Raw genomic sequence first — 16,632 nt, 5'->3', positions numbered from 1 at the left:
AAGAAGTGTTTAAGGAAAGAATAACGTTGGTTGTTCACACCACCTCCCCCCCCCCCCCCCCCCCCCCCCAAGAAAGCTACAACACATTGGTGGGTGCATTTCTTTAATGCTTTAGTCATTTAAATAGAACAAGTAAATTAATTGCAAGGGAAAATATTCAAATATAAATTCGGTAAAGTACATTCTCCTCACAGAGGACTAACCACCTGCCACAGACCTGTGTGCAAAAGAGAGCCTATGAACAATTTTTAGAGCATAGATTCATACCCTGGAGCAAAGGATTAACATCCCAAGTATCAACCTAACAAGATAAAGAAATCAAGCTCTAGAAAACAGAAGCACTGACTGCAGTTGTCTCATCAGTCATAGTTATAACATCACTACCCCAAAGCTATTATAAAAGCTCTACGCGGCCTCTCCCATTAGATTATTCCTCATCAGGTGTAAGTCAATATAGGTCTACTGAAATCACTGGAACTGATGTATTCATAAGTGTGACTCCAAGAAAGCTACTGCATATACTTAGCACCTAAACATGGCAGAATAAATAAAGATGCACAAATACTGAATAATATAAGAATACAAAAAGTATGACGGTCACAAAATGCTAGTTTAGAAGTTCTAGTATTTCTAGCCAACAGTATTTTTTTTTAAAAAGTCTACCATTCAATACGTACTTGAAAAGTTACAGCAATACAATAAATTTATAAAGAGATTTGTACCATTTTTAAAGTAGAAAATACAAGTTATGTCTTCCAGCTTGTATTAGCCTTAGCAAATTTCATACAACCTTTGGTTTCAAACCAATACAATGCAAGTAACATTACAGTGCTTACTCATTATTCATTAAGACAGGATGCTGTACAATTGAGGGAGAAAAGTTGAAAAACAGGAGTACCAAAGTACTGTAATATAGAAAGTAAAGGCTGAAGCAAAAATACTCTTGGGTATATCCCATACATCATGTAAACAGACATTCAGAACAGTAAACAGGCTAAAATGTCTTTCAAGCCTCCCAAACAGTTACAATATAGGATACATACGTATATATCATATATAACATCATCTTTAGGGAACGTAGCCTGTTACATCTGAATTTACTTCTGTGCTTAGCTCATTTGCGATTCAGACAATACATTCATATAGTAGCAGTACATCTCATTCACACTTTGGAGCTTGTTGGTTGCCACAGACACGCACAGATCAAACAATACTGAGCTTTCCTTTTAACTCAGATGCTGTTATTATATAATCAACACTCAACTGTTCAAGAGCCATCTTTCTTGCTACTGAAGCTTAGAATTTTCAGATTTATGCACAGCAAATCAAGCTGAAGTTCTATTCTATGCAAAAAAAAGTAATTTTCAGTTTAAAACAGAACTTAATTGCCTGTTCTACTCAATCAATTTCAACTACTAGATGTTAATTAGACAGTTAACTTCTATTTTAAAAAGCATATATGACAATGATCAGTAAGTATACACCAAAAAAAAAAGATTACTACTTGCCTCTGTAATATTCAGTCTCTACATGTTTTCAAGAGTTTTGGATAGTAACACTTTGAAAAGAGACCAAATTTTTTTAAATGTTGTGAGAAGCAAGTTACTTGCTTACCTTCAACAAAAAGAAAAAATATGTTTAGTAGTTTTACAATTTATCAATAACACTGTGATATACACAAATCCTCTGAAGCAAAATGCTATAGATCAGTACTAGTATGTAGTAGATGTTAATGCAAGAAATTAAGCTTAAGATGTTTGTGGCTGTGTTTATAAGAAAGACTGCAGTGCCTCATATTAAGAATTCCTTCTAATATTAAATCTTCTTCACTTCAGGGTAAATCACGACTGATCTTTCTTCAAAGCTTCTAGTCTTTGTAGTAATGCATTTCCAAACACCTCTCGATATGCAGGGCTGAGAGAGTCCAATAAGGAGTAGACAGTTTCGTGGTACGGTGTCTGCAAACTGTCATCAGTCTGATCAAAATCATAAGCTACTACCTGTAACAAAGAAATCACTGGTTACATTTTTGTGATTAGGATCACCTTGCAATGGGAAATAGATATCACAAAGTTTAATTTTTCCAGTCAGGCTGTACAGCAATATGCAAACAAGATACTTGATTTAAATTGCAGCCTGTGCTTTCTACTGTGGGGCTTACTGGTAATACAGTATTTAGACTGTTTCAAATACTTTATTCCAAAACTCAGAACATTAGTAAAAACTGTCATTGTCACCTTTGGAAAGAAGTCTTACATCTATGAATTCTCACAAACACTATAAATGGTACAAAATGGAGTTGTATACATATTGTATTAATAATTTATCTGGGTACCTGAGAAACCCAGAGTGTTACACCTATATTAAATTTGTCCATTGGCTACTTCAGTCTTCATCATTTTGCAGATGTCTATACAAAAATGCCTGTTTTTCCATCAAGTTCTCTTCTCGCTTTGTTTGAAGTAACTAAAGATCCCCTTTCTAGGGGAACATGTAGAAAACAGGCTTTCAAATAAGTGCAAGACAAGTATGTGTGTTGTTTTGGTGCCACTGAAGTATCTTTCTAGGCACCTTTTGAATAAGATCATTACTCAAAACAAAGAGGCATAAGAAATTATAAACAAAGTAGTTTACCCTGAGTCCTGCTTCAGTGAGCTCCAGGCAGTACCTGTTTCTTTCCCTGGTTTCCACATTGATATACGCCACATCCTCTGCACATGGAAGGGTTTTTGAGACAAACATGTTGCTGACAGCAAAAAGAACATCATTCACAACAGCTTCGGCTTCTAGTCTCATATCTTTCACATCTGTTCCTTCAAAGTCTCTATAATCAGAATCCTCTTCAAATCCCGTATTACTGGGCGACTCCATAGGATTGCAGTCAGTCTCCATTCTGCATATAGAAACACGCATTTTAGATTATACCGCTAGACTCAATATATGACATTAATACCATAAAACTGGAGGAATATCTTAAGCAGGCATATTTACCATTGTCCAAAAAAAAAGTAAAATAGGAGACTCAGTGAATTCTGCAACTCGGGACAGCCCAGAGAACTCCAAACCTTGCCGTTGGGAACAGCCGTTCTGGTCCCATCAGCACACAGGAGCTGCTGCTTCACAGACCGGCAACTGGCAGCGAGTTGTGTAAGGCTCTGTTATGATTCAGCAGCAACTAACTCTGTGCTTCGCGGATCCAGAATGCACTAAGAAAACCAAGTGATGCCAGCAAAAACTGCAATTAACAGCTGCTGAAAATTGGTGAACGTAGTCTATTGGTGAATAATTCACCTTTGTTATTGATGAATTTAAGACAGATTTCCGAGCGTCTGTGAACTAAATGGGTTATCAGAGGTTATGAGGACAGATTAAGAACAAGATTTTTGTTTTGCTTCACTAAACAACAATCCCCTTGCTTGGTTTTTACGCAGTAAAAGCCAGTACGACTCAGAGACACGCACAGCCGGCCTGCTACCACAAAGGGCCGACCCCGGCGCTACCCCACACCCCGGGGAACCTGCCCGAGCCCTGCAACGCTGCCCCGGCAGGCGCAAGTCGCTCGCAGCACCACACGACCTCCGTCGCTGCCTCACAAACCCACCCGGCGCCCGCACACGGCCCCAGCCGAGGCTTACGCAGCCCCCGAAGCCCAGCGACTACGAGGGAAAGCCGCTCAGAGCAGGCTCGCGTCTCACGGAGAGGAGCGGGGAGCCACCCACCGCCCCCCGGCAGCCCACCCACCTACCGGTGCGGATGCCCGGCACCGAAGAGCGATCGCCCCGGGTCCGCTCCCCGCACAGCCAGAGCCTGCCCCGGCCCCGGCTCCACCGCCTCCCGCGGCCGCTTCCGCCCCCGCCTCCTCCGCTGGGGACGCCATTTCCTCGCAAACGTCAGGGGGCCGGGCACGGCGATCGGCGGAGCGGGGGGGGGCAAGCGGGAAGGAAAGCGACAAACAAACAGTCCGCATCGGCCCGGCACGGAACGGCCCGGCCCGGCTCGGCAGGGCAGCGGAGAGCTGACAGGGGGCACCCCCCCAGCCCCTTCCTTCGCCGCACCCCGCGGCGTCGTCGTCCCCCCCCCTCCGCCGCTCGCGGGGCGCCGAGAAGATGGCGGCGGCGGCGTGAGGATGGAGCTACCTGCCTGAGGGCAGGCGGTGCCGCCCCGCCGGCCGTGCCAGGGGCGCCGCCTGGCCGCGGGGAGCCCCGGCGGGAGCCAGCGCTGAGGGGCGAGGCTGGGCCCGGCGGCTGCCGCTCGCCCCCTTCTCTCTCTCTCCGGCCGCCCCGTCCCGCTGCCCGGCCCCCAGCGCGCCGCCGCCATGCCGTGGCCTTTCTCGGAGTCCATCAAGAAGAGGGCCTGCAGGTACCTGCTGCAGAGGTACCTGGGCCACTTCTTGCAGGAGAAGCTCAGCCTGGAGCAGCTCAGCCTGGATCTCTACCAGGGCACCGGCTCCCTGACGCAGGTCCCCCTGGATAAGTGGGTAAGAGATGCCGGCGCTTCGCCCCCTCGGCTCCTGCTGCGGCTGAGGGACCAGCTGATCGCCTGCCCCCGGCTGCCACCCACTTCATTTTCAGTACCCGGCCTCCTTATGTAAAAAGTTACAGCCGTAATTAGCGTCTCATCCAGGGAACTCTTCTCTGATATGCGAACACTTGAAAAAAATAATCTGGGCATTTATTACGGATATATTTTTCCGGCCATGGCTTGGTTTTGTTGTTTGTTTTTGATTATGGATGAGAAAAAGAAGTGTTCGCAGTTTAAGTAAAAGAAGGCAGGAGCTGCTGACATCTCAGGGAGAAGGAGCTCGTACTGCCCAGACCATTGGAAATTGTTGCTGTAGTTCCAGAGAATCCTGTTTACTGACTACTAGAGATGATAAAAACACAAAGTGATCCCTGTTCTATCTCTGCTTTGTCTTCAGCAGGGAGGCCCTTAGTTCTTTCTGGCAGTGTTGTGCTGGACTTTAGGGACTGTTTTTAGGGATCTCCACAGCCTAGTCTTGGAAATGATGAGAGTATGTGTTGACAAGAAATGGGAAGCTGCTTTTAGCTGAGTTAGCGTAGCAGGTGGGCTGTATTGCTTTGAACCACAGAAGCTTTTTTCAGTCCTGGTGTGTATATTTATATATACACATGTATGTCTGTACACACACACACACCCTTCTAGCCTGCTGTAGTTATTCAGAAGTCTGTGTCCATGTCTGCAGTGTTTTGTAAAGTTTCTTGGGTTAATTACCAATGGTACTGCATTCCACCTGCCAGTCAAGTGAGTGTCATGAGGAGCCTGAAGTGCTTCTGTGCGTCAGTCACTGACTTTCAAGGTAGCATAGATGATTAACTGACTATACAGGCTTAATGCTTTACAAGCTACTGTCAAAACACGTTTTTGCAGTATTGTGCTCTGGGTTCATTTTAAAATGCTTGTGAATGATATTTTCAAATAATGCTTTTCCTGTTGTTTATGTGCAAGTGTGTTGGAAAGTGGCAGGGGACAGACATTTGTAGAAATGCTCAAAATTACCAGGATTTTAGCGTTGGGGGGGGGTTGTTTTCTTTCTTTTATGTGTTGTCCACAGCTTGTTTTCTGTGGCAGGCTGTAAGGCTGTTAGGCTTTGAGTTATTATGCCCTCTAGTGGGTGTCACAGCAGTCTTCCCTAGTCAAAGTGACATTATTTGAAATATAAGTATTTTGAGTCGGTAGCAGTTAGAAACAATAGTAAATTAATACTTAATTACAGATACAGAGTGATTAAATGTATGTACACTAAGGCTTAGGTTATCTTTCCCATTTGTAGATCAACATTTTTCTTTCTGACTTGTAAACAATGAATGACATGTTTGAGGTTCTCTGCACGTGACTCTCGTGTATGACAGATTGCAAAACAGATGTCACGGAAGTACTACAGCTCCTTTTTTTCCTCTAGTCATTGTAAGCTTGTTCTCTGCGAATCACCAGGATGACTGTAGTTTTGCATATTATCTCATCCATTTTTGTGGATACATTTGTTCATCTTAATATACAATAAGATGTTGTACATGTGTTTACAACTTCTACAGGTAGAAATACCTGGGGCTGTTGCCGTAACACCCTTGCCTCCTGGACTGTTGAGAAAAATCAGAATGTATCCCATGTTATTTGTGGTTGAATTTTAGTGCACATCGAATAGCGTTTTAGCACGTAGTATTGCTGTGATTCCAGCTGCATGCTTTCAGTCAAACGTGGGAAAAAGTCCTGATGCGAAGTCTGTGCTTCAGTTTTAAAATTTTGCTTAGAATGCTCTAATTAGTGCTTTCTAGGCACAACAGGTATAAAAATGCTTGATTTTTTTTTTTTTCTTTTAGATAGTAAATTTCTATTTCAAAGTAATAAGGAATGTATTTAATAATTTTTGTTGTAATGTATCTTGCTAGCAAAACGTTTTCTGAGGTCAGATTTATTCAAAGTTGATTTTAATAACTAGCTTACTTCCTCTTATAGCAAATTAATTTGTAAAGGTTCAAGTAATTTAAAAGAATCAGTATTATTTTCAAATAAGGTTTTAATGCCAAATAATTACTTCTTGCTTTATCTTATGCTACTGCCACATCTATAATTATTACATATAATTCAAAATAACATTTTAATGTCTTTGAATCTTCATTATTTGATTATTTAAAAATTTCCTGACAACTGTTTCAAGTTCTGTTTTTTTTTTTTATTTTTATTTTTTAAGTTGGTGTCTTTTTCTACTGCTTGAGTGGACTTTGGAACAGGAACTAGAAAAGCATACAAGTAGATAAAATTCTAAAAACGAATTTACTGAGAGTATAGAGCTAGTTAACACAAAGTGACAGTTAAAACTGGAGACTTACGAATGAAAAAAAAATCTGATTTTCTGAAGTTTTTGTTCATACTTATTTTTAAATCATCCTATAAAACAGCATTTTAAAAATAAATAAAAATTGAAAGCATCTTTTAATTCCTTATCTTTTTAACACGTTGAATTTATGCTTTTTTGAGGTAAAATCAAAGTTTTGTGTTCAAGATAGGAAGGTTGAAACCACACGTTTGTCTGTAGAATGCTGTACCCTGACACTACAGCCACAGTCTTCAGCAGGGTCTTGTGTACAGCAGAAGGTTACACTCACCACGTTTGGTATGGGATTTAGATTGTGTTTATTTTATTAGAGCAGCCTAGATAGTTCTTATTTAGTGAAAATTGAAATTATTGAACATTTGAATTAGCACAAACAGGGTTGCTTTTTTTTTTTTATAAAGACAGGAAAAATGTGTTTGGTTTGGAAAAGGGCTCTTTTGGACTCTGTAGTTGTAATGAAAGCACTATAGTGCAAAAAGAGACTTCTCTGAGGATTACAGAAAACTTCAAAATCCTTAATTACTGCTTCAGAGCTGGCTTCCATTTCTGTCATCAATTTCACTCAACTCATTGTGATACTTACGGAAACTTGATTGATAGGAGTTTTGTTTATAATGTCACTATAAAGGACTCGATTAATGAAACAGTTTCTGTTGAACATTGGATTGTCAACTGAGTTTCAATTTTTGTAATTTTAAGTTAGTGTTGAACATGACTTTGAACACAATAAAATATAATTTAGAAATGGCAAGTATGGTATGAAGCAAGAGATGATTATTTGGTTGCATTGTTCCATTGTTGCAGGGAAGGGTCTAATGAGTGTTACATTGAAATTTGTCTTGTGAAATAGGCTTGCCACAGAAACCAGGTACTTACAGCATTCTTAGTCTTAATATTGTTAGAAATTGGTCTTCTAGTATTGACAGAAAAAGAACAGATGAACCTGTATCAGTATTGTGGTATTTATAACAGTAGGATAGCAGAATTTGTTGTGTAAAAATACAGGCTATATAGCTAGCCACAGATAAAACTATATTATGTTGAAAGCTCAGTAATGAATGGAAACAAATTATGATGGAATCAAAATACTTTGAAACAGCTGGTTTATTGTTTCTCTAATTCCTTTCCTAATAGATCAATCTGTCTTATTATATACAGAGTATGTTTATATATACATATATATATATATATACACACACACGCATATATATGCATTATATTTTATTGTTGTTACTATGCTGTTTTTTTTTTCTTGATTCTCTTCTAGTGTCTTAATGAGATCCTGGAGTCTGCAGATGCACCTCTGGAAGTCACAGATGGTTTTATCCAGTCAATTTCTTTATCTGTTCCATGGGGATCGTTGCTACAGGATAACTGTGCATTGGAAGTAAAAGGGTTAGAGATGGTCTTCAGGCCAAGACCAAGGCTTGGTAGGTTTATTTTTTTTCATTTTTCAGAAGGAGACTCCACAGTTTTTCAGAGGCAAAAGGCTGCACCTGGTTTAGTCAGTTCTTAGCGTTATTTAAAGTGTCATTTTAATTTACATGCATTAATGATACAGAGAATCTAATAAAGAAACTGTCAAGTGTTTCTTAATTGGTTGTTCTATTAAATAACTTACAATGTTTATAATACTCCTACTGCTGTATCTTTTCTTCCAAACAGCTTCAGGCATATTGAAATCAAAACAGTGCAGTGTGGTAGGGAGTTCCTGTTAGCAAGTTTTTTTGGTTATTGTGTGCCAAGTGCTGTTAGTCAACATTAGTAGATGTGGACCTTGGCTGTTACGTGGCAGGAGAAGAACACAGCAGTGTAAGACTATGAGGGGGGTTCAGTGAGGTCCTGGCTTTCTTCAGCAACTTCATGGCAGAAGCTGCATTTAGTGTGTATATTTGGATAACAAGTACATTTTAATTGCTATCACGGTCTGAAATAATGACTTTACTGTAAATACTTATTAGCTTTGATTATAATGCTGAGAGCATTGTTTGAGCTCTTCTGGCTTGTCTGTATCCATACAAATCCAGATGATCTAGTTTTGATTGTTCTGGTGATAAATTTTTAGTGACTATGAAACTCCCAGAAATTCTGTTAACATTTATTATTATAGCATGTGTGGGACATTCCTGTGCATTTTTAATTTGTGGAGATTAATGTATGAATGTTTGAAGGATTTTAATTTGTTTTCCTTTTTATAGTGTAAAGAAGATGGAAGAAAATATTTTTCTTCCAATATTTTTTCTTTGATTATTCTATATTTTTTTTTTCTTTTCATAAGTGGAAAAATGCATAAATCTATTCTCCATCTTTCATGAGTTACTTTAAGTAACATATTTTCTCTGTTTCATTCTTGTTTGTTTAACTGGAACTAAATTTTGAGCAGTCTTATGTTCCGATTTAAGATTAGTTATTTGAAAGAATGGTAGTATTAGGAGGAAGGTTTATTTGTTCACTTTCATTCATTTATTTCTATTTGATGAACAGTGCTGGTTTTATTTGATTGCTAAACTGGAATGTTTTGTCCATTTAACATGTTTGCATTTGTACTTGTACTGTTTCCTGTACTAGATTGTTTTGTTGGAAGTTTATTACCTTTTCTAATCTAGATTTATAGTGTTTGCTCACAATAGGCTTGGTGTTAGCTGACAGAGTTTCAATTAAGCTAGTCTGTCTGCTAAAAAACTTGTTCAGCTTAACACATGCTGGGCTGTTGGATTGCTCTTTTATTATTTTATAGTTAGTAGGTCAGGTCTGCATTAGACATTTAAACATGTTTGAATTAACATGCTTAGATGACATTTTAAACCTTGCCAAGTCTTCCCTCATCTAGGGTGTGTTTCAAATGGAATAGGAAACCCGAAAATAATTCTTAAAAACAAAGTTATTTCTTTTATTTCATTTTCCTGATTATGCCTGCAAAATCATACCAATATAATAACGTTTAGAGTGAAATTATTCACTTAAAGCAATGCTGAAGATTGGTTAATTTGAACAGTGGTTTCATCTTTTAAATTACTTTAATCTATTTAAATTGTACTGGTGAGATTCTGGTATTTGAAAAGTAGTATATAGGGGGAGTGGAGAGGCAGGTGACCTATTCTCCGTTATCACCAGTGATAGGACCCGCGGGAACGGTGTTAAGCTGGGGCAAGGGAAGTTTAGGCTGGACATCAGGAAGAGGTTCTTCACCGAGAGGGTGGTCGCACACTGGAACAGGCTCCCCAGTGAAGGGACCACTGCACCAACCCTGTCCGAATTTAAGAAGCGATTGGACTGTGCACTTAGTCACATGGTCTAAACTTTTGGACAGACCTGTGCGGTGCCAGGAGTTGGGCTTGATGATCCTTATGGGTGCCTTCCAACTCGGGATATTCTATGACTCTATGATAACCCATAAAGACAGATCATGACTAAGTTCGTTTTTAAGTATGACTTCTTACCAAGCTGTTGAAATCTTTTCTTGTTGTCCCAAATGTATTACTTATTTCATTTTGTTTTCATTGTTTCAAAATGTTCACAGACAAATTTATTAAGACTTCTCTTACTTTACAGCATCAGGGTCTGAACCTATGTATTGGTCAAGTTTTATGACCAGTAGTATGCAGCTTGCAAAAGAGTGTCTTAGCCAAAAATTGACAGATGAGCAAGGAGAAGGATCCCAGCCTTTTGAAGGACTTGAGAAATTTGCAGAAACTATTGAAACAGGTATGAATTCATTATTGAGGTCTGAATGAACATCACAGTTTTTGTTGCGTGTCAGTTTTGTAAAATGGCATCTCATTTGCTGTAACTTTTCTCACAAATCTTCACTTTATACCTGTAAACTTTAAACAGGAAGGCAGGACAATAGTTCCTGTATTCAAGGTGTGTGTGTGTGGGGAATATACTTGAAAATATGTGTATACATACTTCAGTGGACAGAATGAGCCCTTCTTCAGGGCCAAATTGGGCATTGTTTGCACCAGAACAAAGTGAGGTAAATCTGTGCGTGAATGACTGGTGAGGTGCCTTAGTTGTGGAGGTACCAGTTTAGTACTTCACACAAACTTACTGTTGTTAGCGTTGATGCTTTTGAAGAAAATCAGAATGTTTTTTCAGTTCATTTTACACAAAGCTGACCTGTAAGGATGTGTATGTCAATAATCACACCATGTTGCTAGATACACTTTAGAAACTATGCTTGCTGTTGTTGAAGGGGAAGAAAATAAGTGTTTATGACCACGTGATGGAATGGAGAGCCTTGTGCTGGAATGTCTGAGCTAAGGGAAACATCTAAAATCAGATCTAGAAATAGAAGTATCCAGATAAAGACCCATGGTGCTTATAGCAATGTTTAGGAGTTCAGACATGGTGTGCAATGCAACAGATATTATAAGGGTCATCCACGCTGAGCCACAGAACAATGTGGTTTGAGTCACTGTTTGCTCAAGTCCATTACAGTCCATTTCATGGTATGGTTGTACATAGACATTTAGTAGTAGTTCACATCATCACTTGAGATCTTGTTACTTTATTAAACTTAATGGCAATTTATTTTCACTGAAATAAATATTGAGAACTTTATCAATTTAAAATGGCCTTTCATTTGGTTTATAAAAGTCGTTATTGAGTAAAGTGACTTAAGTGCTTGCTGTCTTTTAATTTTCTCATTTAAGTTCTACGAAGAGTGAAAGTTACCTTTTTAGATACTGTTTTGCGAGTTGAACATGTGCCAGAAAACTCTAAAAGTGGAACTGCACTTGAAATTCGAATTGAAAGGTAAAGATTTTTAGAAAAAATCTTTATGTATATATATTTTTCAGGACATTTTTTGTCACTTCTTGTACAAAGTATTTTACCATGTGCACATAAACACATCTTCATATACAGTTAGACACTAGATCTTGAGTAGCCCTGTTAAGACTACCTCTTTTATAGAGCCAGGGAGCAGTTTCTCCACTGAACTTTAACTGCACAATATTTAATCATCAAATTAGAAGAGATCTAGACTTTTCGAAAGCCAAGGTAATGACCGCTTCCACAATTAATGAACATCATCTCTCACAAGCTCCAAAGTCATTTGATATTATTGGCAAATCAGGCAACCTCTTACTCAAAAGGGATAAATAGCATGTTGTTTTGATATACGATATATGATAAGATATGATTCTTATTTATGGAAAGGCAGATGTATTTTTCCACTGTAGATTCTCTTATGTGAAGACTTGTACCAAAAATTTATGGGACTGGAATACATTCTCTCAATATTCAAATTTCATTTTGACACAGAATATTACTTTCAAATAGTGCTTGTAGACAACATAAAAATATTAGATGGTAGATTTTCCAAAAATCAGGGTTCTGAAGCAAGAGTTGCATATGTCCTAGTGGAAACAGTGTTGGGCAGACTCCTTCGTTTTACAGTCAAATTAGACATAAGTACTAGGGTAATACTCCAGGATATATTTACACTGGAAGCATGTTGCAATTGTCCTGTAGAAAATTGAAGGTTTCCACCCATTCCCAGAGAGTGGTGGTTTCTCCTTTCAGGACAGTCTACGGCATTGTAAATAGTCTGAAGAGGGAGAGAGCATGTACAAACTTAGAGGCTAAATGGCACAATAAAGGTAAAAATTTGCATGCTCCTACCATCTTTATTTCCTTGCTTTTGTCTCCCAGAACTATGTACTGTGATGAAACTGCTGATGAGTGCTCTGGAATTAATGTACATCAGCCCACAGCTTTTGCTCACAAGTTACTTCAGCTCTCAGGTGTCTCTTTCTTCTGGGATGAGTTTCCCGCATCAACAAAGTCCTCCCCAGTGTGTTCAGCTACACAGCTGGTAAAATAAAATGCATTATGTAAGAATGTAAAGTGATGAAGCATAGAATATATTGTTACACTGATGTATTAGATTCATTCTAAAGGATATAGAAATTGAACTTTTACTTGCATCTGTATTTGCTAACGTTCATAATCGCTTCTGTTGATTTTGACAAGGGGGAAGGAAATGGAGACTTTATTACTGAGTAAAACTTAGGATGTAATGCAGTGGAATCTAGTTGCAAGTTTAATGTGTGGAAGTCCTTTATAACTTGCTATTCTGTGGAAATTTGCTCCATTTTTTTTGTGATGGCCTGATGTTTCATATTTTTATGTGCCTTGTTTCTTCACAGTTATTAATAAGTGTTTTTTTAATACCACTATCAGATTTATATTTGTGTGAAATTATCATTTGTGTGATAAGCTTATCTGAAGTGCATGTTTACATTTCTTGATAAGAAATGGCGTATATTCTAATCCCTATCTCTGTAACATTTTAAGGCAACTGAGCCAAAGCTTTCACCTAGCTGGAACCCAAAAATCACTTATGAGCCACATCCGCAATTAACAAGAAACTTGCCAGAAATTACTCCTTCTGACCCTGTACAGATCAGTAAGCTGATTGGTAGAATGGAGCTGAGCCTAACATTAAAGCAAAATGAAGTACTTCCTGGAGCTAAGGTTAGTCATGCTTTCCTGGTCTTTAAAATTATTGGTTATGTAGGATTTTTTTTTAACTGTATACAAAAATGGTAAGATTTTCAAAGGAAAAGAATCGCCTTAGGTTTTGTTTTAGATTCGCTGCATTCAATACCAATGTATATGTCTAATAAGACATCTTTACAACGGATATCTGATATCTTCCCAGGACATATCATAAAATACAGAAAAAAAAGGAAAATATAAAAATATATTAAAAAAATATGGATATATTATCTGTTAAAAACTGTATAATCGTTAGGGGATTTTTTTTTAAACTTATAAATAAAAGAAGAGTAAGTCAAGTGTGGGTTTGTGGGTCTATTTTGTTTTTTCTTAAGTAAACAAATACGTTAACTACTTAGATATTCTCCTGCTATTTCTATGCAAAGCAAACAGTAAAAGGAACTGCAGGAGGACAGTTAATTAAAATTACATTTGGAAGTACAAGAAATGCATTGAAATCTCTTAAAGGAGGGTTCTTGTGTCTTGGAGATGGAATGAATTTATGTATTGAAGTGAGTCCTGAGGAAATAGTTTTGTTTTCATGAAACTCCTGCTGCGATTCATTTATCCTTTTTTCTAGTAGCACTATGACTAACTTTGCCTACGTATGCATGGAATGTTTAAATGGCTGAGTAAAAACACTTTAAAAGGACATAATTACTTCAAGAATTACAAGTAGTCCTTAAATTCTTGCTTAGGTTGCAGCACTATAAAACTAATGTGAACATTTCTACTTTTGAATTTTTATGTTAAAATTTATAGCAATAAAATAATAATGCTATATTTAAATGCTAGTAGTTAAAATAATATTTTGACTTTGACGTAAAAATACAGGAAACAAAGCAGTTGAAAATAAAGCTTTTTTTTTTTTTTCTTTAAAGGTGTGAATATATCTGTAAATTTGTATAAATATACGCCCCTTGTCTCCAGTATTAAAATAATCTATTAACAATTGCAGGGAAATTCTGTTCTACCAGAGGTCTCTTCCATGGGCTGCATCTCGGCTCCAGTGTCTGGAGCACCTTCTCCCTCTCCTTCTTCTCTGACCTTGGTGTTTGCAGGATTGTTTCTCACAGCTGTTTTTTCCTTGCAGCCTACACAGCATTTTGCTGTTTCTTAAATATGCTGTTGCAGGGGTGAAAACCTGCTTCGCTGATGGGCTCTGCTGTGTCCTGAGGAGAGTCTGGTGCAGGGCTGGCTGTAACCAGCCCTGCCCAGCACGGGACAGCCCATGACCTCTTCTCACAGAGGCCATCCCTGCAGCACACCCTGCTACCAACGCTTTGCCACCTACACCCAGTACAATGAGTATAGGACTTTTGAACTGATAAATAAATCTATAGGAGTTCTTAAGATAAATTTAGCTTGAGCAGTTCTCACAAGATAAGTGGCTTGCTCTGTTGTATACCATGTTAAAACAAATAGACTTTTAAAACCATCCTGCTCTTTTGGAACAAAGTATTTAAATCTGTTAATCTGTACGCTGAAGAGAAATTCTACAGAGAACCTGTGCAGTTTTTACGGTCTACTTCAGAAGGAGCTGATTTCAGTATTTTGTAATTAGTACATGAAAGCTAAATTTATACTGTTAGTTGCTTCTAAAACTATTAAGCAAAACTACTAGCATGCTAATGGTATTCTTGAATTTTCCTGTTAGGTGAATCTGTATTTAATTTAAGCAACTAAACAGTCAGTGAGACAGGTCTGTTCATCTTGCCAAGCTACAAATCAGAAGCAATACACTGTTAAAAGTTCTAGCTGTCGGAAGATGAAAGTATTGCTGGGATGGCTGTGTTCTTTATAGCATCAAAATCTGTCATCAGAATATTTGAGTCAAGACTTCTAAGGAAAATTTGTGTTCATTAATTTCTTTCCTTCCTTTTTTTTGCAGTTGGATGTGGATGGACAGATAGACTCTGTACATCTGTTTCTGTCACCAAGGCAGGTGCATCTTCTGTTGGACATGGTAGCAGCTATTGCAGGACCAGGCAAGTGAGCATTCTGTAAATGTTAAATGTGTATTTAGGTGGACAAGAATGAAGATTTGTAAGATAAACAAGTTTCTTCAGTGGAAAAAATGTTTGTGGTGGTAGATTAATAATAATTTTATATGTTTTTAGCAAAATGCTCTGAGTAGGACTATAATGCAGATTTTATTCAGTTGCAGATTGTTGGTAATGAAAATGTAGGTAATGATTTTATTATTTTTATTTTTTTTTAAGACGAGATGGGGAAATGGTAGTTGGAGAAGGTCAGGAGGCCAGAACATTTTTGGTTCTTACAGCTTCTGTCTGACCAGAGGGTTTAGGTTAGTATTGCAGTTCGTTCTGTGTCCTATGCTTTAGAGACAGACACAGAAAACACTTAATACTGGGTAGATGCTTGATACTCTTCTAACGATGCTAGCATTTTTGTTGTACTAGACTTGTTAATTGGTTTTCGATAACTGGAAAAGCATTACAAATAGTTTCTAATTTGTATCATCTTCAAACCTGAAAGTTTAATAATTGATAATAATAGTAAAATCTTCAAGGGATTGTGTCCATTAGTCTCTAAAGCTGACCCAGAAATATACGGTGATATCATATGTGAACATATCTGCGTATATGATCTTAAAACAGTCACTTCAGACTTGAAAGTAATGCTAAAGAGAGAATAATCCATCTTGGATGCATAAAATCCCCAAAACAACACATATATATACATCTGATACACAACAGATGTGTGTGCATCTACAGATAGATGTGCATATAAATCTACATATATAGATACACAACAATAACAATTGGTTAATTTTCAGACTCAGTTTTGAATTTTCTTTGGGATACTGGTGAGGAAGTAACAGTGAGTTTTGTGCCTTTTTAATTTAGAGAGCCTAAGCAGGATAGAATTGTCAAATAAAGATAGGAAGAACCGACCGATGAAGCAGGAAGATGAGTATCGAATTCAGATGGAGTTGAAACGTTATTTAAGAAAAGAGTCTTTATCTGCAGGAGCCTCATCTGAACAAAGCTTCTATGAGACAGAGACTGCCAGAACGCCTTCTAGTCGTGGCAAGTATAAAAGATGATGCAGTGTAGCAATTAGCCTGTTGTGAAAATTACATACATTGAGTGTTGATCTTTTAATCTTAGTAATTTAAGTATCAAAAGAACTTTGACATACTACTATTGTGCTATTAATTGTACTGCTGAAAAATGAACTTACAGTTTAAATATTGGGCTAGGTTTCATTCAGTGTTTCATTAAAAGTGTTCAGTAATCTGGATGTTA

At 37.9% G+C, this 16,632-nt stretch overlaps 2 protein-coding genes across 7 annotated transcripts in view; one reads left to right on the top strand and one right to left on the bottom strand.

The window, feature by feature from the left end:
• ATG2B (autophagy related 2B) overlaps nucleotides 1-16,632 on the top strand; it is a 49,708-nt gene that overhangs the window by 934 nt on the left and 32,142 nt on the right. For 3 of the 4 annotated variants that reach the window (XM_048070391.2, XM_048070390.2, XM_048070389.2), the window contains exons 1-8: nucleotides 4,157-4,477; nucleotides 8,121-8,283; nucleotides 10,406-10,558; nucleotides 11,509-11,611; nucleotides 12,512-12,674; nucleotides 13,157-13,336; nucleotides 15,252-15,348; nucleotides 16,231-16,413. In XM_048070391.2, coding sequence (XP_047926348.2) covers nucleotides 4,316-4,477; nucleotides 8,121-8,283; nucleotides 10,406-10,558; nucleotides 11,509-11,611; nucleotides 12,512-12,674; nucleotides 13,157-13,336; nucleotides 15,252-15,348; nucleotides 16,231-16,413 — 1,204 coding nt within the window. In that variant the 5' untranslated portion in view covers nucleotides 4,157-4,315. Of the gene's footprint in view, nucleotides 1-4,156; nucleotides 4,478-8,120; nucleotides 8,284-10,405; nucleotides 10,559-11,508; nucleotides 11,612-12,511; nucleotides 12,675-13,156; nucleotides 13,337-15,251; nucleotides 15,349-16,230; nucleotides 16,414-16,632 lie in introns of those variants that run through there. The other variant, XM_048070392.2, reaches the window with a different exon arrangement.
• On the bottom strand, nucleotides 87-4,477 carry GSKIP (GSK3B interacting protein). 3 transcript variants are annotated; one of them, XM_066998323.1, is made up of 4 exons: nucleotides 3,746-3,863; nucleotides 2,992-3,206; nucleotides 2,635-2,893; nucleotides 87-2,000 (listed from the first exon to the last, which is right to left on the bottom strand). In XM_066998323.1, exons 3-4 carry the CDS (start codon nucleotides 2,890-2,892, stop codon nucleotides 1,842-1,844), a joined length of 417 nt encoding a protein of 138 aa, XP_066854424.1. In that variant the 5' UTR covers nucleotide 2,893; nucleotides 2,992-3,206; nucleotides 3,746-3,863; the 3' UTR covers nucleotides 87-1,841. The 3 variants fall into 3 exon arrangements, with proteins under 3 accessions (XP_066854424.1, XP_013037021.1, XP_013037003.1); XM_013181567.3 differs by lacking the exons at nucleotides 2,992-3,206; nucleotides 3,746-3,863 and adding an exon at nucleotides 4,364-4,477; XM_013181549.3 differs by lacking the exon at nucleotides 2,992-3,206 and having other exon boundaries at nucleotides 3,746-4,129.

This window comes from Anser cygnoides, chromosome 5 (assembly GCF_040182565.1).
Source record: "Anser cygnoides isolate HZ-2024a breed goose chromosome 5, Taihu_goose_T2T_genome, whole genome shotgun sequence".
Classification (NCBI taxonomy): Eukaryota; Metazoa; Chordata; class Aves; order Anseriformes; family Anatidae; genus Anser; species Anser cygnoides.
The sequence above is the reverse complement of the archived record's forward strand: the minus strand, read 5'-3'. Positions and strand labels throughout refer to the sequence as shown.

Coding starts and splice junctions, on each gene's coding strand:
- GSKIP (XM_013181567.3), bottom strand. CDS start 2,892: ATGGAGACTGACTGCAATCCTATGGAGTCGCCCAGTAATACGGGATTT. Junction 2,001..2,634: donor TCACTGAAGCAGGACTCAGG/GTAAACTACTTT, acceptor TCTTTGTTACAG/GTAGTAGCTTATGATTTTGA.